Source organism: Leuresthes tenuis, unplaced genomic scaffold (genome assembly GCF_036924035.1).
Source record: "Leuresthes tenuis unplaced genomic scaffold, fLeuTen1.0.hap1 SCAF_5, whole genome shotgun sequence".
NCBI classification, from domain to species: Eukaryota; Metazoa; Chordata; class Actinopteri; order Atheriniformes; family Atherinopsidae; genus Leuresthes; species Leuresthes tenuis.
The window spans coordinates 11,818,186-11,842,595 of record NW_027325359.1 but is presented as its reverse complement, the minus strand read 5'-3'; the positions used below and the strand labels follow the sequence as shown (position 1 = coordinate 11,842,595).

The following is a 24,410-nucleotide window of genomic DNA, read 5'->3' as shown; positions in this document are numbered from 1 at the left end:
ATGGTATATCTTACAAGACATACAGAACACCTCATGTTATGATCTTAGTGATCTTGGCAGATCACTATTAGGGCTTACATAAAACCAACAGCTGGAGCATACAGCTTGTGCTTTTGGATAATCAAGTTTTGTCATACATAACTCCATTCATCCATTTTCTATGCCCGCACAATCTACTACCAGGTCATGGGGCTGCGGGAGCCTATCCCAGCTGTCATTGGGTGAGATGCAGGGTGCACCCTGGACAGGTCGCCAGTCCATCACAGGGCCACAGAGACAAACCGTGCACACTCACACTCACTCCTAGGGTCAATTTAGAGTCCCCAATTAACTTAACATGTATGTTTTTCAACGAAGGGGGCAGGAAGCTGGAGTACCTGGAGAGAAACTACGCGTGCATGGGGAGAACATGTAAACATCCAAAGGCCCCAGCTGGGATTTGAACGAGTGACCTTCTTGCTGTGAAGCGACCGTGCTAACCACCACACCACTGTGCAGCCCCATTCACAACTCGAGATCATATTAAAAGACAGGATTTGTACTGTGCTGGTCCAGTTCCTGTTTGAGCTGATACCTGAAATCTGAATAATGGATTGAAGCACATCTAAGATATTTGAGATATTTGTTTTTTGTACATATTAACCGGTTGGCTTCTAATAAAACCTGTGTAGAGCCACAGGGAAATCTTTCAACAGAGGGGCTCTGTACCATGTTAAATAGAAATGAGACAAGCTTTAAGGCTGTATGCTGCTACCTGACAGATTGCTTGCCCAGAAATTAGTGATATGATTCAGAGAGGACGGAGCACAATAAATTGTGCATCATGATTGTGATGCACAATAATGCTGAAAATAGAAATCAAGTACTAAAGGAAAAATGTGGACATGTAAGTATCAATACTGAATAGCAAAAATAAACTTCAAACAGCATACATTGAATCTCACGTGTTCATTAAATATAAACCCATTTAGTTGCTTGTTTCCCCATCAGCTTACTTTGAAAATGTCCTCATTTCATTATGTGTGAAAATTCCAACATCTGTCCTCTTAATTTTTGAAACAAACGATGTTGAATATATATCGTCACCCTCTTAAAATTAAATATTTTTTTGCCCAAAATCATCTCCTCGTGATGCTGGACACCTCTGGTAAAATTTTGTCCCTCAATGACATTATTCATCTGTAGAGCAGTGAAGGCAGGCGCTGCTGAGGATGCAGCCTGTGAGCAGCATCACCAGGATACAGGATCATCCCCCACCCTCCCACCCTGGAAGCTGAAGGAGCATCTTCTCCCTCTGACGTCATGACAGCAGCATCAGCTGTTAGTTCCGCTGTAAGCCTTTCCGCCGCCGATCGCTTCCTGCACAAAGGAAATATATGAGAGCCCCTCTAATCCCTGAAATGGCGACACAGGAGGTACAGCTGAACGAGACACTGGCCCATCTCAAAACGGAGTCGGACACGCTGAAGTCGAAGCTGGAAGAGGAAAGAGCGAAACTGCACGATGTCGAGCGTGAGTGCTGAAAATGGAGAGGCCTTGATTCACCCCTGCTTTCACACCATCGCGGGACAAATTTCAACAAATGTCTCGTTATAACTTCGCGGTTTTTTTTTAGTCAGGTATTGCAGTGATAGAAGGATTGGAAAATTTCGACACAGATTATTGATCTGAATGGCCGGATGTTACGGATGTGGAACAGGCTGTTTGTTTGCTTCCCCATTTTGTAGCCCAGTGCTTCCATCCCAATTTATTCTCTGTAGTGGTCTTGATCAAGTATACAATGCCTTAGCATTACACAGGAACGTATGATAAAAATGTCCAAAGGCTTTTTTTTATTGCAGGTGTTTATGATTTATTCTGTTTGAGAGCTCATTAAGCAAAGATTGATTTGATTTTGCAGTGGCTTACTCTATTACTTTATTACTTACTTCATTATTGCTACCAGAAATATGAATCAAGGGTGTGCAGGAGAAGCATTAATGTATTGTATCATGTGCATGTGTGCAGTGCATCAGGTGGCAGAGAAGGTGGATGGGCTGGGTCAGTTTGTCATGAAGACTCGGAGAACTCTGAAAGGACACGGAAACAAAGTTCTGTGCATGGACTGGTGTAAAGACAAGAGGAGAATCGTCAGCTCCTCACAGGTCACAAACTTTATGCTCCTGCTAAGCTTTTAAGGCTTTGACTTCCTTGTTTTTTTCAGTTCCCTGTAAAGTCATTGTGTTGATGGATGAATGTATTTTGTATTCTCTAACTGTTTAATCTCTGGATACAGGATGGAAAAGTGATTGTGTGGGATGCTTTCACCACCAACAAGGTAATTCCTTTATTTCCGTATCAAGATTTTTTTTATCAAGACAAGAAAGCCATCGAGAAAACCTGAGATAGATATTTACATTTATCAAGGCATGTGTCTATTTTACTAGAGAAGAATCCAGCACAGGCCCCCTTTATTCTCTGGGGCCTTGGTTCAGATAATCTGTTTGAAATTCATGTTAGTCAGTCTAACCACCACAGAGATGTACAAAACAATTACAAAAAAAACCCCAACAACTATCAACTGCCATAAACAGCTTAAAATAAAGACAAAGGAATTAGAACCTAAATATGACCACAACAAATCCATGAGCCAACATTCATTTTCCACGGCTTTTTTCCCTTTGGCTTTCATGTTTCTGCCCTATTTTCCTACTGTTTCAGCCATATGTAGAATTGGGGATTTCACACTCTACACGAACATATATTGAAATCATGGCAGAGGACGCTGAGGGCCTTTGAACTCCAGATTCGACAACTGAAGACCGTCCTCATTATTGTCCCGAAAAAAATAATTTCTAAGTTTTTATCAATCTATTTAGAAAAAAATGTAATATGTCCTACAGCCATCATCCCAAAGCTTCCTGTTCGTTTTAATGATGACTAATGAATTCTCTCTGTGGTGCTGAGGCTCATGCTGCTTTGTGTTTTGATGTTTATTAGGAGCATGCTGTGACAATGCCTTGCACCTGGGTGATGGCCTGCGCCTATGCTCCCTCTGGCTGTGCTGTAGCCTGTGGGTGAGTAGATTACTTCCCATGCTGCTCAAAATCTGTGTGTGATCTTGTTATTTTCTTGTAAGTCTGGTTCATTTTCTGTCACAGCGGCCTGGACAACAAATGCTCAGTGTATCCTCTTTCCCTGGACAAGAACGAAAATTTGGCTGCGAAGAAGAAGTCAGTGGCCATGCACACAAATTATCTGTCCGCCTGCAGCTTTACCAACTCAGACATGCAGGTGAGAGTATCAAGCACACAGATTTTCACATATCAACCTTTAAGTGTCCACAAGTTACGATGTCCAGGGGTGTACTACGTGAGAACATTTTTTCTCAATGCGTTTTACTCAGAACACAACTGAATAGCTTTTCTTATCAGTTACTATTCATCAGAAATCACTGCTTTCCATACTCCTCTGGCAAGAGCTTTCTCACTCTGTTAATAATTTACCACAGCATCGCTCCTGGTTTGACGTGTCGGTCACATGATGTTTCACGCAGCAAAGATGAGCCATTTATAGCCACATGTTAAATGTATTAAAGCTCCTTAAAAGTTGAAAACAGTCATCACTCTCTCTCCCACTTGTCTTCTCTGGTTATAGATCCTGACATCCAGCGGGGATGGAACGTGTGCGTTATGGGATGTTGAGAGTGGGCAGCTGTTACAGAGTTTCCATGGACATGCAGCAGATGTACTCTGTCTGGATCTGGCCCCATCTGAGACCGGAAACACCTTTGTTTCAGGGGTGAAGTCACTCCCACGGTAGTTTTCCTCACAGCTTATGTAAAATTTGAATATGTTGTCACATTTTGCTTTATTGTCGTGACAGGGCTGCGATAAGAAGGCTAATGTGTGGGACATGCGCTCAGGGCAATGTATTCAGTCCTTTGAAACTCACGAGTCAGACATTAATAGCGTGCGGTAAGTCACTGTTCTTCCTTCTTATCTAAATGTAAAATTACGTTTTTTATTAATTTTTTTTATTGTCTAAGGGGAGTTGCTCAAAGCAAGAGCGTCTATAGGAGAACGGATTATATTTGCTCATAACGTTGTATGTTTACTTTTCTATAGATACTATCCCAGTGGAGATGCTTTTGCATCCGGCTCAGATGATGCTACAGTACGTATGCAGATATCATTTAATTATACCTTCTTAAATTGTTTCATAGCATTGCAATACATTGTGCTGCTTGAATCATGTTCAAATGTATTTAAATTAAATCTTAAAAATCACTCGCTTTTATTCCAGTGCCGCCTGTACGACTTAAGGGCAGACAGAGAAGTGGCTATTTATTCCAAAGAGAGCATCATATTTGGGGTCTCCAGTGTTGATTTCTCCCTCAGTGGTACAATATATATATAATTTTCTCATCATTATTATTTGGAATACTAAGGTTAACAGAGTTTCATCTATTCTGGAGCTTATAATATTTGTAAAGTATATTGTTTTTTAGAAAATGCTGTAAAACAATTTTATATACATCTTTTTTTTTTTTACCCCAGGTCGGCTACTGTTTGGTGGCTACAATGACTACACCATAAATGTTTGGGATGTTCTCAAAGGAACACGAGTCTCTATTTTGTTTGGACATGAGAACCGTGTCAGCACACTGCGCGTTTCCCCTGATGGAACGGCCTTCTGCACAGGGTCCTGGGACCACACTCTTCGGGTATGAGATATTTGCTGTAATTGTCTGAGCTGACAACTTTGCAAACCTCAGTAATCTTTTAGTGATATGTATTTCCTTTCTATCTTTCTTTCCTTCCTTTCTTCCTTCCAGATCTGGGCCTAATCATCAGGACACAAAGGATTTATTAGTAGACAGACCTACTGAAGGCACACTGATGTTTCGGTTTGCTAGAGTACAATCACAGAAATAGGCAGAGAGACGACTCAGTCCTGGTTGTACATGGGGCATATCAATAGCATTGTATATAGTCCAGTCTCCTGGTCAGGGTAGATCTACATATTTGCAAGAGTAATTAAACCTAACGGCACGCTTGTTTTACAGTATGACTGAAAGAAAAGTGCACAGAAGTACTTGTGGTTACAATTTATGATGTAAAAAGTATATTGCAGAAAATATCAGTGGTAGTGACTTGCATTGGCCTAGGGTAGAAGTGCCACAATAAAGTGATGTATTGTATTGCGCCCACTTAAAGGACAATATTTATATATTTAGTTGTTTCTTTTTCAAAAGTGATGATGGAGAATACAGTCAGAGGAGCAAAACCAAATAAATCTGACTGATGATGACTCTGTAGGGCTGATGGTAAAGGTGGCTGGAGTGGCTTGTAGAAATTATTAGTCAGTCTGAAGCCAGTTTGAAATAAATGTTGGATCGGAGGGAGCACTGGCTTACCAATTTGAAGTTTATCAAAGGTGGTTGGAAAAAAAGGTTACATGTCCCATACACACAAAAAATACTTTTGAATTCTTAACTCACATGGCAATATTATACTAAGGCATAGAAAGCCCACTTACAGACTAACCTTTATGCTGTCGATATTTCACCTCAGCAATCATAAAACATGGTTTATTTTACTCATGTTTGCTCCCAGCTGTCGAAGCCGCCTCGACTTGTACTCATTGTGCACATTCAGTCTCTAGAAACACCTGAATTTATGGTCCACCACTAGCAGTCTAAATAGTCACACATAGAAAAGTATCAGAATGTACTCTTTCCCATGCAGCTGTCCATGACTGTAATTTCATATTCTCTGTAATAATTTTATTGTAGTTTAGTGTACAGATATACAAGGGATTGTTAATCAAAAATATTACAAACATAATAAATTGAGTTTTGAATATCACCACGGTCTCACATATTCTTGGTCTTATTTTGCGAAATTACTGAGCCATAATCTTTCAGAACTGTAGAGTCTAATAAAGTTTATTGAATGAAAGCGGAAGTGACATCATCAGGACGTCTCGGTCAGTCTGTGGATTCAAAATAATGGCCGACCTGTGATGTAGTATTTTACTTAATGTAGCCGTTTTAAATGTTTAAATAATACCTTTGCTGGAGAGTTTTCTTGGGATGGATAGGTGATTTAATAAGTGTATTTAATAGGAAGAACGCCAGCTGTTAAGCAGCCTTTTTGCAGCTGAAATGAGCGATGTTGTGGAGAAGACGCTGACAGCTCTGCCGAGCCTCCTCTCTTTAGACACCCAGCCTGGGTCAGCAAGACTGTCTTCCAACTCTAAACTGGGAAACCTCATAAGAGGAATTACTGAACTGACATCCAAACATGTGAGTATGTCTTTAAAACTCCCAAAACAAATTCAAAACCTAAACATTTGCTCTAACGTTAGCTTGCTAAGCTGACTGGGCTAACTCTGAAAAGGTGGATTTACGTGCTGCCCACTTTCTGTGTGCCCTGAATTACAAGTTATAGACAGATTTACAGACAGTCTGCAGTACTAGCTCTGTTATTATTATATGGGGAAATTAAGCAATTTTAAAGCTGGTACATTTCCTGAGACATGTCCTCAGTGCTACGTTCAAGTGCTTGTGCTGAGCTCGGTTATTCGAAACCTCAGAGCTCCCTGTTGATATAATTTGTATTCACAAAGTAAGTAAAGTCTAACTTAAAAACATGAAATTATTGTTGATGTTCATCAGAGTACAAACGTAATAAGCTAAACTTTTTTCAGGCATCATGAAAACAGCAGCTGTTTAGCTGTTAAATGATATGACTATATTACGTTTTTCTATTAAAACTTCAAGCAGTTTATCTAAAGAGTGAATTTAACATAACACCCATCAGCAAGATAATATGTAAGTCATTGGCATAGCAGCTCTGATCTATGAAGTCTGTAAGTTTCATGCGCCATCAGGCTCTAAGATTTTATCAGCAGATTCTTTAGGTCCTGAACGTTCCCATTTTCATGCATCATATGTCAAACCAATCCATGATCTGGAGAATTTGAGAGGAGGGTTTACACTTTGAGGTGCCCCTCGCCATTGTCTCTCTATTACAGTTTAGTCCTTGTTTTGTCCCATTTACTCACAATCCTTATGCATTCAGTCTCACTGTCTTCATTTGAGGATCTGAGTGTAAAATGCCTTCTGCGTGAGTCTTTTATGGAGATGAGAGAATTTTTTTATTTAAATTCCAGAGCAAGATTTAGAATAAAAAATAAGTAAGGACTGTAGTCTTTGCAGTTTGTTGATACCTTACCTATGGAAAGGCTCATAACACTAAAGTTACTGACTCATTTATTTATTTTGTGTCACATTTCTTTCTGTGCAGGAAGAGGAGAAACTTATTCAACGTGAATTATCATCCATCAAAGAACAGGTGTCCTCCCCCAACACCACCATGGTACTGTTCTTCTGGTTTTACTATTTATTATTCTGGCACAAGACACCATGATATTCTGTACTGATGTGCTCACTTCTTCCTTGTACCAAATCTAATTCAGAGACAGATGAAGGAGCTCATGGTGAGAACGATCTACTGTGAGATGTTGGGCTATGAGGCTTCGTTCAGCTATATTCATGCCATTAAACTGGCTCAACAAGGCAATGTTTTGGAGAAGAGAGTTGGTATGTGGTTTTCTCATTTTCCTGAACCAAACATTACAGAGACAAACAAAAAGCTCAGTATTGTGTGACATATTTCTGCAGGTTTCTAGGTTTATTGCAGATTTGGTTGAATGAATTCTGTTGGCAGGAAAATGTGCTCAGGGAGGGGTTTTATTAGAGTGGAGAACTTGCTAAACTGAAGGTGCTGACTGGAGGTGGACTGCAGCTGGTTGATCATGGTCACGAATCTCATACCGAATACGAGGTCAAGAAATATGCAAAGAATACCCTACGGAAGCTGCCCACAAACCCCAATAAATTGAAGAATGAAGTCCTCACCAATTCTCCAGTTCTCCTTCATTTGAAAGCTGCTTTTTAAAGATTTAAGCAACAAAGGCTCAACGTTTAAAACTCCAACCTTTAGTGAATTTTCAGAATCCATCTCAAATGATTACAGATTTGTTCACATGAAAAAGTTTAAAGTGAAAAAGTAAGTTTTTCTGTGATTTAAAAAAAAAAATCCACCTATTTTTCATTTTTCAGGTTACCTTGCTGTTTCCTTGTTTCTGAACGAAAGCCACGAGCTGCTTCTTCTCCTGGTTAACACAGTGTTGAAGGTGAATCTTAAGTTTTTACATAATCAGTCATAATTGTTTGCCCTGTCAAGTCTATTGATATTGATTTATTTATCAAGAAGGAGTGGCTGTAATGCTCTGATTGTCGTTTGGCTTAAAGTGAAAATATGCCCGTGGCATTGGTCTTAGCAGCTACATTCGTGACGTGAATTTGGCCAGAGGTTGTCTGACAGAGACAGAGATCACATCGTGTTGATGATTATTTTTTTTGTATTTGCAGGATCTGCAGAGTACAAACCTTATTGAAGTGTGCATGGCTCTCACTGTTGTAAGCCAGATGTTCCCCAAAGATATGATACCTGCAATCCTCCCTCTGGTGGAGGAAAAGCTTAATCACCCAAAGTAAGAAATGCTCATTCCCTCTTCACATTGATTACTTTCCTAGCATCGTTAAGTGGAACGTGAGGAATAACGATTACGACTGACGAGTATTTCTCTTTAAAAACTTGTAGAGAAATTATCCGACGGAAAGCCGTCCTGGCACTGTACAAATTCTACCTGATTGCGCCAAATCAAGTTCAACACATCCACAACAAATTTAGAAAAGCTCTGTGTGACAAGGATCCAGGTGTGATGTCAGCTTCACTACACATCTACTTACAGCTGATCCAGGTAACTTTTTTTATTTGGACTCTGGTTTGAAAAGGATTGGTTTCATCACATGACCCCCCCCTCATGTTTTCCATTGTTACAGGAGAATCCAGAGGGTTATAAGGACCTGACGGCAAGTTTTGTCGCCATACTGAAGCAGGTGGTGGGAGGAAAGCTTCCCATGGATTTTAACTATCACAGTGTTCCTTCTCCATGGGTTCAAATGCAGCTGCTCAGAATACTCTCGTTACTTGGGAAAAACGACCAGAGGTAACCGTTTCTCACCTTCATCTTCAGATGAAGTGAATGTCGGTAATGTTTCCTGATTGTCTTTAGGAAAGTTTTTTTTTTTTTGAGTGTCTGTCTCCTCTGTGTTCACAGCACAAGTGAGATAATGTATGAAGTCCTCGATGAGTCCTTACGAAGAGCAGAAATGAACCACAACATCACATATGGTGTGTTCACTTGGTGTTTGGTGTCTCTGACAGACTTCTGGGCTGTTTTCCTCAGCCATTTACATACGTTTCTCTTTATTTCCAGCAATTTTATACGAGTGTGTAAGATGTATTTACACAATTCATCCTGCGTCTGACCTTCTGGAAAAAGCTGCAAAGTGTATCGGCAACTTTGTTTTGTCACGGAAGATAAATCTGAAGTATTTAGGTAAGAAGCCAAAAAAAAAATACGATTTAACATAAATAATTTTCCTGCACTGAAAATCAGGGTTTCCAACATCTAACTAATGTTCCTGTAGGCCTGAAGGCTCTCACTTACGTGGTCCAGCAGGATCCAAAACTGGCTCTGCAGCACCAGATGACCATCATAGAGTGTCTTGATCATCCCGACTTCATCATCAAGCGAGAGGTGAGTCAGATGTGTTCGTGGTCTCTGTTTTTATGCAGAAAAACAGAGCGTTTACAGCATTATGAGCATTTTTTTTTCTTTCTTGTAGACGCTGGAGTTGCTTTTCCGGATCACTAACGCTCAGAACGTCACAGTCATCGTTGAGAAGATGCTGGAGTTTCTGCGCATTAGCAAAGATGATTATACAACCATTGACCTGGTGGGGAAAGTGGCAGAGCTGGCAGAAAAATATCCTTCCAAATGTCATAAAAGTTTTTGTCAAATCTACATCTTATGCAGTTTGAAAATTCACATAGATGTGCACCACAGCCACAGAGTTATGCTGATATTGATTGAAAGAGTAATTCATGAAACCAAGACTGCCTGCTGGGTCTGTGTGTCTTGTCGATGTTTTGCAGATGTTTTGCTTCCTCATGCATTGCTTTAGTTTTTCTTTGTTTTTTCCTGTCTTTGCTCCATTTGGTCTTTTTTTGTGTGTGTTTATATTTGCCATTTTTACATCTATTCGTTGTGGTTCTGTTGCTAGATTCTTGCTAGTTTCTTTTGTGTCTCTGCTTGTCAAGGTCGTTAGGCATCTGGTGTAGTGATTCTGTGTCGTTTTGTCTCTTATGGTGAGCTTTTGTACTGCGTGGGTCATGTTGTGTCTCATTTTGACAGTTTAAGTAGCTGAAATAGTTTTTTGGTTCTTTTACATCTCTCCATTAACACCGTTGGTGCATCTCATTTGAGCGTTTAGTGTCTGGCACTGGATAATATATTATTTTCATGGGATAAGACAGCAGGCTCCTGGACTCCTTTGGCCCTCTGAGACTATGCCTGGTACAGATGTTCAGTAGTTTTGCTGGGTAATCTAACTTTTTGATAACCCCGTGCTACACTTTTCACACCTAAATGTTGTTATTGCTTATTTTTCCTATAAACCATCATACATATGCACCTGACAATGAATGGTTCATTGAGACCATGAACACAGTGTTTTCCATTGGTGGAGACATGATGCAGCCGGACATCCCAAACGGCTTCCTTAAGCTGCTTTCTGAGGGTGAGTTAACGACGAGCAGATACTCTGTTTTAATCCTGTGTTCATTAACCAAGTACTCACATTTGTTGGGAGTTTTATAATACTTGATTTCTTTGTTATGGCCAGGATTTGACAATGTGGAGGAGGACAGGAAGTTGAGGCTCTTTGCTGTGAATTCATACGTTTCTCTGCTGCAAGGGGAGTCCAGCAAACTACCACAGCGCTTCCTCCAAGTCATCTGCTGGGTGAGTCCCGTCAACACCTTGTCAGTGATAAAGAGTTGGTATAATTACTAGTAAAAATAGTTCAAAACTGAAGCAGAAGAACACTGCAGAGAATATTTGAAGAATGCCGTGACAGGTTTTTAACAAACTTCGGAAATGAAAAAGAACAAGAAGATTTGATGGAAAAACTGAATACTTTTAAATTAATGTCATAGATTAACCTGAAGATATAAAGGCAAGCCCTATCATGAAAAGCTGCACTCAGACAGCTTTTTCACCAAGGCCAATATTCGTCTTAGTTTAAACAAAAGGGATCTTTTCCACATCTAAATCGGATGGATTCTTCCCCCGCCCAATTGGATAGATTCTTATCCCGCCCAACACTGCAAAAGCTCAGCTTTCAAAAAGAAGAAAAAAAGCTGTAAGAAGTCATATATGTTGCTTAAAACAAGCACAACTATCTGCCAGTGGTACAAGAAATTTGATTAATAATAAATTAATTAAAAAAATACTGTGGCAGTACAAGAGTCCTTAGGTGGTGCATTGGCTTCACCTGTAAAGATGTGCATAAAGCATGCCTGGTATAGACTGCAGGCAGATCATTGCTCCTGCTTCTTGTAGTGTGTTGCTGAGACTTTTATCAGTGGCTGGTTTTGTTACTAAACCCCATATTTGTTTTTATTTTTGGAGAATATTCCTGCTCAAGGAGACAAAAAAGGTCCACAGTTCAGCCTGGACTAAATACAATTAAAAACAAGTCAGTTTATTATGAGCTTGATACAATATAAACAATCACTGGAAATCTAGTTAAAAAAACTTTCATCTGGCCAGGAGCGTAAGACTCAGGATGACCAAGGAGGTAGAAAGGCTAATAAACCAGAAAAGAACTAGCTGAAAGCTCTATGTGTAGTCTTTTTATTTTCTGTTTAGAAGAGGTTTGACTGCTCTCGCTGTGTCCAGGTCCTTGGGGAATACTCTCATCTTAGGGAGGATCTTGACCCAGCTGTAGTCCTGAAGCTGCTGGCCAAGCTGTTGGACATGAAGAGCAGCAGCAGTGAAACCAAGAGCTGGGTCCTCATGGCAATGACCAAGCTCTGCTTGGGTGGAGCTGCTTCCTCTGCGGCTCAAGAGGTTTCTGAAGCATGCAGCAGCTCCCTGGATACAATACTGAGACAAAGAGCACATGAGCTGCAGTACCTCAGCCAGAACTCTGAGTTACAAGCCAGGGTGTTACCTCGAAGTGACCGTCTGGAGCCTGTGGAGGTAACATATGTGCAGCAGTGCAGGATTTACCATACTGATGTTTAAACGTACAGTGTATTTTTATTGTATTGTTGTTTTCATGCAAAAATAATCACAAAAACTAGCCATGTCGTTTAGACCGAAACCTTCATTTTAGTTTGATGTCAGCTGCTGTTTGGCAGGTTAAGGCTTGTCCTCCATATCACAGAAGGGATTAGAATAATGATAGCAGAGACCAAAATAACAATGATAAGGATGTGTGGGTAGATCTGGGGGTTGGAGTTTCCCATCTGTTTTCATTATTTTTACAACAAGAATATTTTTTATAATCGGAACAAATGATTCCTTCTTTCAAGTTTTATGTTGTCATTTTATTGTCTCTCGTGGCATGACAAGATATGAAAACGAGCACGTACTCGGACATGATATCGCCATCTCGTTTCAAGCCTCATTGAAGGAGTGATTTGTTTGAACAGGTCTAATTATGTTGGTTTCCAGGTGGATTCCTCACTGTCATTCCTGGACGGATTTGTGTCTGAGGCGTTGGCCGCAGGCGCGGCTCCGTACAAACCTCCCCATCAAAGGCAGGAGGAACTGTCTCGATCAAAAGGTGAAACTTGTTTAAACGTTTTGGCAGCGTGTTCACTGTCTTGTTTGAATTTGTACTGACTTTTTAAATCTGTCTCAGCGCTGAGTTTGGAGCCCTATGGCCTGTCCCTGCCTATCAGCATGTCCTCCTGCAGCATTACAGACAGACAGTCTCCCACACTGCTGTCCATGAGCTCTGGTCTCTCAGGTGACAGCACTGACGTCTCTCACAAAGGAGGGTAGGTGGACTCAACATGCAAACGTATGGAGTCGGTTTACCTTTATGATCTCACACTGCTAAGTCACTGTTTGGGTTTCAGCTCCACAACTCTGAAGCTGGATGGTGTGAAGAGGGTTTGGGGAAAAGAGGGGTATCTGGCCCAGAAAGAACTTGTGGAGGAACCTGCCCAGGTTGAGGTTCCCAGTCCCCTTCGGTCTTCCAGCCAGCAGGGCGACGGTGACGGCTCGCAGACGCCGACTCCGACACCGACCCCTGAATGTGAACAAGAGAAACAGCAGTTGGCCTCCTCACTTTTTGTCGGGCTTTCCTCCCAGAGCTCAGTGTGTCTGGTGAGTTTGTTGATTCTTCATTGAGGTCTTGATTAATTTGTTTGTATTATAATTGCAACCTGAGACTAAAAGAATATTCCGAGCTGGAACTCATTTACTGTGAGGCAGCTGCTGACACAACGCCTGTAATCCACTGTGTTGGCCTAAAGGAAGTGCTCAGTAGTTCATGAAAGTTAGTGAACCACAAACAAATTCGACTCCATACCAAAACACAGACAACTCAATTAAATTAGCCAAAAATATTACGCTTGGTCATTAATTCCGGAAGAAAAAATGATCTACTTTTGCTCATTTGTCCGTCGCTGCAAAAATATTTGAATCTCTGTCATTATCGGTTCATTTGAGGGTGAAATTAGAATGAGATTTTTTTTCAGTCTGTGCTGTGATGTGACATCAGGTGTCGCCCTATTTTATTTAAATAAAATGGCACTATCAAAATCTGAGGCCCACAACAAGTTTGTGGAAGGTGGACAAAATAAAACAGATTTCTGAGGACCTCAGTTAGTTAAATAGTTATTGATGTTTATAAGGCGAGAAAACAGTCTCTAAAGAGTTTGGACCACTTCTGTCCATAAGAGATGACGTACTAATGGAGGAAATGCAAGACTATTGTTAGTCTTAATATGTTGTGGCACATGATTTCTAGTCATGCCCTGCTGGATGCATTCAATACATTTTCCACTCAGTTTGAAACGTTTGAAGGGGAAAAATGAATGGATTTGAAATTGCAGCACAGGCAACAGGATTAATGCTGTATCTAATGGCTATTGGTGATCAGTTTGGCAGCCATTTTCTTAAATCATTTGGTGTGTGAAATATGAGCTCAGTTCTTTAAGTTTCTTATCAATAGCCAGAGGATTTTCTTATTACCAGAAAGTGATCTTGCTGCCCTTTGATGTGAAAGTCCCCCTTTTTTTTAATACATATATAAAAAAACGTAGTGAATTACTGCAAATGTGTGTGCTACATCCTAAAGTTTTCCTGTTCAACAGTTGGGGAAATCTGAGTCGACACCCCAGCGATTCAGAAGAAAAGCCAAAGGTTCGGGCACATCTTTGACCGCCAGTGAGCAAACCAGCCAACCGTTCGCCTCACCCTCCAGTGCTGTGGACTCCTTGCTGTGTAACAACCTGCTGGACTCTAACATCGCCTCAGAACTGGTCGTTTCCTCATCTGAACAGACGTCTCAACTCTCTGAGGGGCCCTCTACGGCTGATGGCGCCTGTGATACAGAAGTAGAGTTAACCGACAGTGACGTGAAGGGAAGTGTCCCTGCTGTCAGCAGAGATGACTGCGCGGCCGCTGCTGATTCTGCTCCACGTGAAGACCCAGACAAACCCGAAGACACGAGTCTCGCTTCTCATCTTCCCGCAGAGTTGTCTGGATTTTCTCACTCAGAAATCATTCCTGTCTGCACCGATCGAAGCCTGGATCTCTCAGCCTGCCACGTGCAGAAAGAGAATTCTTTAGTGCTGGCTGTTTTTGTCACAAACTCCTCCGACTGTGCCATTCAGCAGATACTAGTACGAGTCGAATCTGAAGAGCTTGAGGTAATTTATACAGTAAAATGAATCAGTTGAGTTGTGTCCATTTTTTAGTTTAATTTGTTGTAATGTTTTTTTTGTTTGTTTTTTTCTCAGGTATCTTGTTTGTGTGCCAGTCCGGTGGAAGAGGTGAGAAGCCACAGCGTAGCAGTGTGTCAGTATTCCCTAACTGTGAAGAGGCCCTCAGTTCACTTTGAACTGGCTGGGTTGGTATCTTACCAGCTGCCTGTTGGGACGCCTCAGTCGGTGCAGTTTTCGTACAAACTTCCGCTGACAAGCTTCATAAGGTGAGACATGTTTTCTGTTTTGTTCAGAGCAGCCTTGTTGTGAAGGTAAGTGTTTACATTTTCACGTCTCCTGCAGACCTTTGACGGTGACCACAGAGGAATACGGAACGATGTGGCTGGCCTTCTCTCATGACACAAAGCAGAATCTGACACTAGTTAGTGATGACCAGGAGCCTCTCGCAGCCACTCTGAATGCACTGAAGAAGAAACTCCAGGTTCAGGTTGTGGAAGTTATAGGTAAAGAGACATTTGCTTCATTTGCTCAGACCCTACTTTATTGACTCTGTCTCAGTCTACTAAAACAAGTAGGACATTATGAATTGATGCTTGTGAAAAATCAATAACTGCCTAATGATTTCACATGTTGATGTTCTTGTATTTATCGATTTATTTATTTTCATATGAAACTTGATTTATTGGGACCTTATGTAAGATATAGATTAAAAACAGTATGCGACAATACCTCAACAATTTTATCTAGGGACGCACCCCTTGTCAAAGTTTAGGCTGTTACCAATGTTAAAAATAATTTGGCTGATAGCCAATACAAACAGTTAATGACATTTATTTCCCCTTTAATGCCAGGGAGGCAATGGAATATGATTGATAGAAAAAATAACTGACCAGTGTTTCGGTCCATCGTCACTTTGAATGACCACAGATCCGTACAAATGTATATAAATAAAAAAAGAAAAACCTTTTATATGCTTTCACCAAAAAAGTCCCAAAAGGTGTTTTATCCCATTAAACCGTTACAGACACAGACTTTTCAGTGCTTACGTGGTGCATCAGAATGTTTTGCACCCTGTGAAATTGAATTTTACGTAATTCTCGACAAATTTTCTTGCAGTCAACAAGCTGAATACCAGCAAATACGTGTGTTAGGTCGACTAGTCTGTACATCCTTCATTCAAACCTAATATTTAAGTAAACAACAGTGCAAATTATTATTATTTCTAAAAAAAAAAAAAAAGGAATATTTGCAACAGGACTGTGTATGAAGTTAGGGTTTAACTCTTTATCTGGGGGCCTCTTGCCACTGGAGCGCTAAACAAGAAAGAAAGGGAGAAAAAAACGTGTTAATCAGAGAACTTTTAAACATTTTAAGGAAAATGGTAAAAAGTGTGACTTTTCTAATGTAATTCCACAGGTATGGAAGGTATTGTAGCCTGCTGCCTGCTCCAGGATCAGCCGTGTCTCATGCACTGTCGCGTGCATGCCGGCATGCTGGCTGTGTGGCTGCGTTCTCCGGTCCCCGACCTGCCGGACTGCCTGCTATACCACTGTCAGAGAGCTTTACAGGAGCACTGAACCCCCCCCCCCCCCCCCCCCCCCCCCCCCCCCCCCCCCCCCCCCCCCCCCCCCCCCACACACACACACACACACACACACACAGCTGCAGCACCATTACCGAGACCACTGAGCAGCTTCACCCCCTGGTCCAGAGATGCACACAGAGCAGCAGGAAACAACTGTTTAGTTGTTTCTTTAACTTGAATTAGTATTATTATTACACTGAATCACAGGTTGGTGATAATCATTGAAAGTGATGACAAGTAACAAGCTCAGGGCTAAAAGAAAAGAAGATGGTGTGTTTTTGGAATAACTTTATTGTCTTAAAAAGGTGACGGGGATCCATGATGACTCCATGGCTGAAGCCTTTTTTTTTTTTCCTGCGTTAAATGATGGCAATTTACCTTCTATTTGTAGTTTCCTCTTTAAACTAAATTCAAACGTTCTACAAACCATCCAGATCTAAAAAATTGTAACAAAAGTTACGATCTTCTGATTTGTGAATCTGTTCTGTGAATTATTTTGATGCCACAACAATCATGAGAGAAGAAAGAAAGAAAAGAAAACTTTTTTGTTTCTGTTTCTACCTTTCGGTGGAATCGTATCATGACGACATACAAATAGGCGTGTAGAAAAGGTGGCAGTGTTCATGGCCTCCTGTAATTATGTTTAAAGTGGCATCCACATATAATTAGCATTTATATGAAAATTGTCAAAAGAAATCTTAATCAATGCTTTTACAATTATTTCATGATTTATTTGCTCAGCACTACTTCAGATTTGGGGTTTTTGAGTGCATGAAATTGGAAGAGTCGCTCGCATTCTTACACTCAGATCTTATTTTTTAAGACGTTCTGTTCATAATGGGAAAAGCACAGGGATGTGGAAGGTGATGAAAGAGCTTTCTGGCAGTTGATGAATCATGCAAGTTAAATACTGGTATTTACCTGGTTATTATTACAACTTAAACTTTAAGAAAATGCTCCAGGTGTCTTTAAAGCATCAAAGAAAGCTGAGCTTTTCAGTGTCGGTGCAGCAGAAAGAGGTTTACATTCTGTGTTTTAAAGGTTGCTTCTTGATCACACTAACATTGTTCATCTACAGAAAGAGTTGTTGACTTCAGTATAGCAGCGATGCTTTCACGCTACATTGTCCATTTGTCTTAATGACGCTCTGCAGATGTTGCCTTCTCTGGGGCATGAATATCTATGCACTCACGTTTTCTCCGGTCAGTTCAGTTAGAGCTGAACTTTAGTGGTGGTCGATTAATATATTTTTGTATCAGTTCAGTATTAGAAACATATTTATTGTGTTTATGCTTGAAATGTTTTGTATTGGTTTCACAGAAAAAGTAGAAATCATTCTGCTGTTTGATTGCTCGGTGCCAGGTTTGATTTTTTTTTTTTTTTTTTTTTTGTCAGTGTTTCATGTCTGTTAGATTCGGCCTGAAGGGAGATTTTGCTTTATTTTTTCAGTCTTACACGTGTACTGATTTAAAGCACAAGAGTTGTGCTGAAAGTGTCTGTAGAACTCTATATTTAACCTTATGCCTTATGTTTCAATGCCAGGATGGCGTGTTTAATTTGTGCCTGTGGTACAGAGAAGAATCCTTGTTTCTTGGAGTGCCTGTCACTACATTCTGGTAAATTATGAATAAATCTGACACGAGCAAATTGACCCTGATTTTTGACTCCTCATTCTTTTAACATAGGCTATTAAATAAACCTTAAATACAGATATGCTGGTTGTAAACTGCAGAATAATATTCTAGAAATAATTCCATGTTCTTGGCTCTTAAACAGTCCACTTTTTATTTGGAAAAAAATTTGTAAAGTAACGATGGGATTTGTGCAACAAATGTGAAAATGACTAACATTTCCCCATATTCATCTAATAAAGTCTACATTTCCATCCACATCCACACAATCACTTATGAGACTGTAATGTTACCTGCACTGCTCACTACACCATAATGCTACGAATATTAAACCTTATAGAAAATAACTTTCAAGGTTAAACAGGGTCTATGTAGTACAAATTACAAATGGTACACTATTAGATATTACATATTCCTACCACTGTAATAGGTATTAAGTCTAAGGCCAAGTTGGCCCACTGTTAGAACGTGCTGGTTATATTATTGGAGTTTAATTTCTCTGGCTTCTGTATTGTACCCAATGAGGCAGAAAACTACAGCTTGCTCTTTTTCTGGTAGAACATTTCACCCCCGTTGTTAAAGAGGACATCAAAAGACAAAACACCCTCTTAATAGTGAACGTTTGAATAGATTTTTGTCTCGACATGTGAATTTTTCCAGTTCAGCAGGTCTAACGCGTTAACCATAGGAGTTATGCAAATATTAACATCTGCAAATGCAAGGTGTTGCCAAAAGATTTCTTATGTTTCAGAGCTGACTGTGCTGTGGTTGCGTTGTACGAGGGATGAAGCGCATGGCCAGGCTGTGCTCGTCCTCCACAGGCTGCTGCGACAGGTTGTTGGTCTGCTTGATGCTGTTGAGGGTGCAACCTTGGCGGGGACACACCGTGTAACGAGACAACAGAGTAATCAAGATGGCCTTCATCATCACCATAGCGATGTGTTTGCCCACACAGGAACGAGGGCCGCAGCCAAAGGGCTGAAAGAAGCGACTGGGCACCTGCCAAGCAGAGGAAGTAATGACTAAACTGTTGTTTATTTCATCCTCCAGAGTCACACATTGTTGCACAACATTCAGCTGACTTACTGTGCTGTCAAAGTTCGTTAGGCTGAACTCTTTGGGTTTAGGGAAGAATTCGGTCTTATGCATGAGACCAATATTTAGAATGATGTTGGTTCCCTTCCTGATTTTTGTGCCATCAATATTATCATCCTCTTGAGCTTTCCGCATTGTGAAATCAACCACAGGATGAAACCTCAAAGACTCGTTGATGAAACTTTCCAAAACTGTCAGTCCTTCAAAATCAGCGTTTTCTACAGATTTGCCACCTGCAAATGAGCAATCCGTTAGACTAGTTTGACATGAAAGTTACGGTCATAGTTAAAGCAGGAATGTTGTGTAAGTCTGCACTAACTCAACATGGTGTTCATCTCCTCCACTATCTGCAGCTCCACATCTGGGTTCTGCTTCAGCAGCATCAGCATGAAGAAGAGGCTGATGGAAAGTGTGTCAGGTGCCGCGATCACCATCTCCAGCACGCACTGCCTGACGTTATCTCCTGAGAGCTCTCCGTGGTTCTGTTTGAGAGAACAAACGGGAATCAAACAACAGGACGGTAACTTGATGACACACAGATTCACAAAAGAGGACAGACCTGGGCAAAGATGAGCTCTGTTGCAAAGTCAAGGTCATCATCGAGCTTCTCAGTTTCTCTGATAATCTTTCTCTTAATTTCAAGCAGGCTCTCCATCACATCCTGCAGCTCTTGGCTGTTGGGGCAAAAACCCAGATCAGATTGTAGAAGTCTCAAACTAAATGTTCAGTATTTGTGAGGTTTGAGGATCTTACGCTGCTCTCTTATGTTTGTTGTACAGCCATCCCATCTTGAAGAATATGTCAGGTTTTATTAGGACTGTCTGCCAGGTCTCAAAGTAGTTATGGATTTTCATCAGCAGGTCCTTCTCTGAGTCATCACGAAAAAAAAATGATAATCAGGAGCTGAAGGCTTCCATGTAGGAGCTTACAACGTAAATTTAACAGAACAAAATACATAGTTTGAGTGAAGTGTTTACAGCAAACATGCAGCTGACCGTTGAGCGGCACCCTGAGGAACAGCCTGTTTGAGATGTCAACCACAATGGCTCTCAGGAGATTGAGGGTGTCCACATGTCCAGAGGTGTCGGTCATGTCCTGCAGGCAGTCCAGATGTTTGGCCGTGGAGCTCACACAGATTCCCACCGTCTTCGGAAGGCTGGGACCTGTCAGAGCTGCGGTGCCACATTAAACCATTCAGCACTTCAGTGCAGCAGTATTTCATTCATCAAACAAGGTACCACCGCAATACACTGACTTCTCACCTTTGGAAAAGTATATCCTCGCTTTTTTCCACAGTGGGATATCGCTGTTGAAAATGATACCCCTCCCCTCCATTCCGATACACTCGAGGCCTTTTTGGCTCCCAAATCTTGATGTGTAGTGAGCACTCCTCAGCACATGGTATACAGCAGATGACCTGCAAGAGAAGCAGTTTGTCACAGTTTTTTTTTTTTTTGTTTTTGTTTTTTTTAATCCAAAAAGACATACCTGCTCAGGATGAGGGTCTCCTCCCCATTTATCCACACCCGGACAATGCTGCCATATTTGTTGTTGTAGTAGTTGCTCGCTGTTCCAATTCCAGTCCAGATGAATCTGGTGTAGGTTAGAAGTGGACCAAGTCCTGCTAAGAAAGCAGGACCTGACAGAGAGAAAAAGGCTTAATTCAGAACGAAGTGATCCCAGTTCGTTTTTATGTCTTAATAGAAACCACCTGAAGTAGTCTCAGAGTCTCATGTCCATGCAGAGGTTACCAATGTTATTTTAGCGATAATGCGATGTTCACGTTCTTATTTCCGTAATATTAAAGCCACTACTCATAATGAATAAATCGGTATCATATAATTGTGTCAATGTGTGTTAAAAGTAATAATAAAAATAATAGAAAATAACTTAATTTAATTCAAGTGTGATATAATTAGCTTCTCCCCATTTAGAGACAGTTCCGCTTGTCTCTGTTTGTTATTTTAACAAAAACAGAAGCTGAAGTGTTATAACGTACCTGGTATGTGGGACTGATGTCTTCGGCTCCAGGTGGTGATGAACAGAAACAGCAGCAGAAGAAGCAGAAGGGGGGTGACTTCAGACAAATGATCAACAACCACGGGGCCGATGGTGAGCATCTCTGATGCCATCGTTACGTTTGTTTGTCCAGCACAACAGAGTAGACTCACTGCATCTGCTGTCTGCTCAAAGATAGGATTTAGGTGTCCTAAGAGCAGAAAAATGCAAGCTTTTTGTTAAAGTGAAGGAACCTCTGTGGGAAGCCTTCCTCCTCCTCCCCTGTAATCCCTCTGTCCTTCTGCGCTGGGAGGTAACACAGCACCGAGGTACATTATTAACCAAATCCACCCACACTGAGCGATACGATTTGTTGTAAAGTACACCCATAACATGAAATATATCACTGTTATCAGTTTGAATTTTATAAGTCTTTGATTTTTGTTAATAGCCTCAGCTTTTCTGTCATTTTGTTTACATCATTTGAACTGTCATGTGTGGTGATCGTCTTCCTCCGGGAATCATGTTTATGTATTTAGCAGACGCTTTTATCCAAAGCGACTTACAAATGAAGATATAACAAGCTATATCTATCTTTCTTTTTTTTTTTTAAAGCTAACAATAAACTACATTGAAGGAACCCACTAGTCAAGACTCTGTCAGAGGTGACAGAGTAGAGATAGGGTGCAGGCATAGAGGAAAGTACAGAAAGATAAAGTGCAGAGATAGATGAGGGAAGTACAAGGTAAGTGCTCGGATAGGAGATGCTCTCTGAAGAGCTGGGTTTTCAAGAGTTTCTTGAAGATAGACAGGGACGGCCCTGTTCTGGTAGTGCTCGGTAGGTCATTCCACCATCGTGGGACGACACTGATCGAATACCAGACGCGCCGCCGCGTTCTGGACCATCTGCAGAGGTTTCACAGGACAGGCTGGGAGACCAGTTAGGAGAGCATTGCAGTAGTGGGAGATGCGGGAGATGACCATGGCCTGCTCCAGGAGCTGGCTGGCATGTTGGGTTAGGTATGGTCTGATCTTTCTTATGTTTAGCAATGCAAAGCGGCATGAACGAGCAACAGAGGTAACGTGATCTTTAAAGGTTAGTCGGTCATCAATCATGACACCCAAGTTTCTAGCTACCTTTGATGGAGCAAAAGATAGGGATTCAGTTTGGATGCAGATGCTGTCGTGTATGGCTGGTTTGGCTTGGAAGACAAGCAGTTCAGTTTTTGGGAGGTTAAGTTGGAGGTGATGGGCTTTCATCCACGTTGATATGTCAGAGAGACCGTGTGGTCGTCAGGTGGGAATGACAGATAGAGCTGGGTATCATCAGCCTAACATTGGTATGAGAATTACATAGGCTAGAATAATAATTGATTTAGATGATCTCTTCCTTTGACATTTTACAGCAAATTGCACCTGAGCAGGCAGATCACGCTTGATTGTTTTACTACTGATGGATAATAAAAGAAAAAAACAGAAATACGATGGTGGGATTAAATTTCAGCAATATCATAAAGGGCAATTACAATGAAAAAGCTTTAGTGAAACTATTCAGTTTGAGCCTTTTAAGAAATTAAAGAATTGCATTTTGCTTTAAGTTCCTTTGTCACAAAAGCTGAGAAGCAAAAAAAAACAAACAAAAACTCTTAGGCTTTGGAAAGACACTGCAAATTCCACAGATGTGCAAATACAGTTGTAGTTGGGATTTTAAGTGAATTCCTGACTCAACTTTCTGTTTTCAGTGTGATAACAAACAAAGCCTTTCAGAACGTTCTCATTGAGTGAAATGTAATTTTACAAATGTGGCATATTTAAGCTGTGTCTTTAAAATACATTACCAGAACTTGTTTTTAAATGCTTGTCATATAAGATCAAATAATGCTTCTTACCTCTCCTCTCCTCTTCTTCCTCTAACAAATAGGACTGCAGATCTCCCTCCGTTGGTTTTAAAGGTGATCAACATTCTTTTTCCAAATAAATCACAGTGGATCAAGTGTTTATAAATCCTTGGTCGAGCCTTCACTTTACCGGTTGCTTAGAAACACTACCGCTTTTGGGTTACAAGGACTGTTATGGCAAAGTGGTGGACAGGCCAGACAAGAGTGCACGTCTAAACCGCAGATCAGCTTAAAAAAGAAGAAAGAAGACTGTTTTTTTTTTTTCTCTAAATTTCATTCATAAGAATGCAAAAAGTGCAGGTCTTTCTTTGGTTGTCTTCTATTTTATTTTTTCCCCTAGACGGGCTTACTTCACATTTAGCTTTGTCGCGCAGAAAGAAACCCCAGCATTCAATTCATCAACCCAGGAGGCTTTTCAAGGGGAAATTAATTAGCTGGGTCAGGCTGACCCGTGTCAAAGGAAGCGGGCTCTCCCCCTGCAGTTCAAAAAGAGAAAGAAGAGAATGGGAAAGATAATATGATTAACTTTATAAGCTAAGTCATGACAAAATGTGTTCAAAACTTCTGTTTACATAGTTACATGCTTGGTGCGTATTACTCTATAGCTGGAACTTACTAAAGAGAAAACACTGCTCATGAAAATATATTATGTGCTCATAATGAGCTGTTCTTCAAACTCACTGCCTATGAATAGCTGCCACTATCCACTGTCTGTGGATAAAGATTCTGGCCTCTAATGTTTTTGAGTTAATGCGCAGGCTTTCATCCGAAACAGGCCAAAAAACTTACCGGTACATTGCACCTTGCAACTGAAGCTGAAATGAGTTGGACTTCTTTTTTTTTTTAAATAAGAATACTTTGAGTTTGCTTATTCTCTTATAGGAGAAGCGGAAAGTTTATGTAACATTGCTTGTGTATTTGGAGATGCATAGTGGCAAAATACCCCTTTTACAAAAAGGATAATTTGACACCCACGCATGCACACCCCGCACAGTCATTTACGGAAAACTCTCTGAAAGCTCTGTTGTAGATCCAAACAAACGTGTCCCTTGTTTCCAACTTATTTATTCCACTTCCATGTCAATTTGAGTGGGATGGGCTGGTGATAACATTGAAAGGAAGCGCACCAGAATAATACGAACCCCTACACTGTCTGCAGGATGTGTCATTCTTGAAATATGTCCATTAACTGTTTCTAAATCAGGCAAGTCCACTGTTTAACTGTTTCCCAGGCTCTTGTTGCGCAACTCATGTTTCCCCTGCAGTCACACAGACACATTTGGACATGTTTATTCCTCTACAACAGCTTGAGTGTAGTTTCGCTCTGACGTCTCAT

The 24,410-nt window shown here is 40.8% G+C and overlaps 3 protein-coding genes across 3 annotated transcripts; 2 read left to right on the top strand and 1 right to left on the bottom strand.

Moving 5' to 3' along the window:
• Window positions 1-1,275: 1,275 nt before the first annotated feature.
• On the top strand, window positions 1,276-5,849 carry gnb5a (guanine nucleotide binding protein (G protein), beta 5a). The gene is made up of 11 exons (XM_072386021.1): window positions 1,276-1,512; window positions 2,008-2,144; window positions 2,276-2,317; window positions 2,980-3,056; window positions 3,141-3,273; window positions 3,637-3,780; window positions 3,865-3,956; window positions 4,107-4,155; window positions 4,285-4,381; window positions 4,539-4,705; window positions 4,817-5,849. The coding sequence occupies exons 1-11, from the start codon at window positions 1,377-1,379 to the stop codon at window positions 4,826-4,828; spliced, it is 1,086 nt and encodes a 361-aa protein (XP_072242122.1). The 5' UTR covers window positions 1,276-1,376; the 3' UTR covers window positions 4,829-5,849.
• A 126-nt stretch (window positions 5,850-5,975) lies between these two features.
• ap4e1 (adaptor related protein complex 4 subunit epsilon 1) lies at window positions 5,976-16,455 on the top strand. The gene is made up of 21 exons (XM_072386020.1): window positions 5,976-6,289; window positions 7,293-7,364; window positions 7,465-7,588; window positions 8,111-8,184; window positions 8,423-8,544; window positions 8,655-8,814; window positions 8,897-9,063; window positions 9,175-9,248; window positions 9,334-9,456; window positions 9,548-9,657; window positions 9,746-9,885; window positions 10,587-10,699; window positions 10,805-10,923; window positions 11,863-12,165; window positions 12,643-12,754; window positions 12,833-12,971; window positions 13,053-13,302; window positions 14,295-14,852; window positions 14,943-15,133; window positions 15,210-15,370; window positions 16,284-16,455. Exons 1-21 carry the CDS (start codon window positions 6,149-6,151, stop codon window positions 16,442-16,444), a joined length of 3,414 nt encoding a protein of 1,137 aa, XP_072242121.1. The 5' UTR covers window positions 5,976-6,148; the 3' UTR covers window positions 16,445-16,455.
• A 183-nt stretch (window positions 16,456-16,638) lies between these two features.
• Window positions 16,639-23,284, bottom strand: cyp19a1b (cytochrome P450, family 19, subfamily A, polypeptide 1b). Its single transcript, XM_072386019.1, has 10 exons — window positions 23,066-23,284; window positions 21,178-21,387; window positions 20,667-20,817; window positions 20,441-20,595; window positions 20,174-20,350; window positions 19,932-20,046; window positions 19,738-19,852; window positions 19,498-19,660; window positions 19,170-19,411; window positions 16,639-19,082 (listed from the first exon to the last, which is right to left on the bottom strand). The coding sequence occupies exons 2-10, from the start codon at window positions 21,308-21,310 to the stop codon at window positions 18,831-18,833; spliced, it is 1,503 nt and encodes a 500-aa protein (XP_072242120.1). The 5' UTR covers window positions 21,311-21,387; window positions 23,066-23,284; the 3' UTR covers window positions 16,639-18,830.
• Window positions 23,285-24,410: the final 1,126 nt, after the last annotated feature.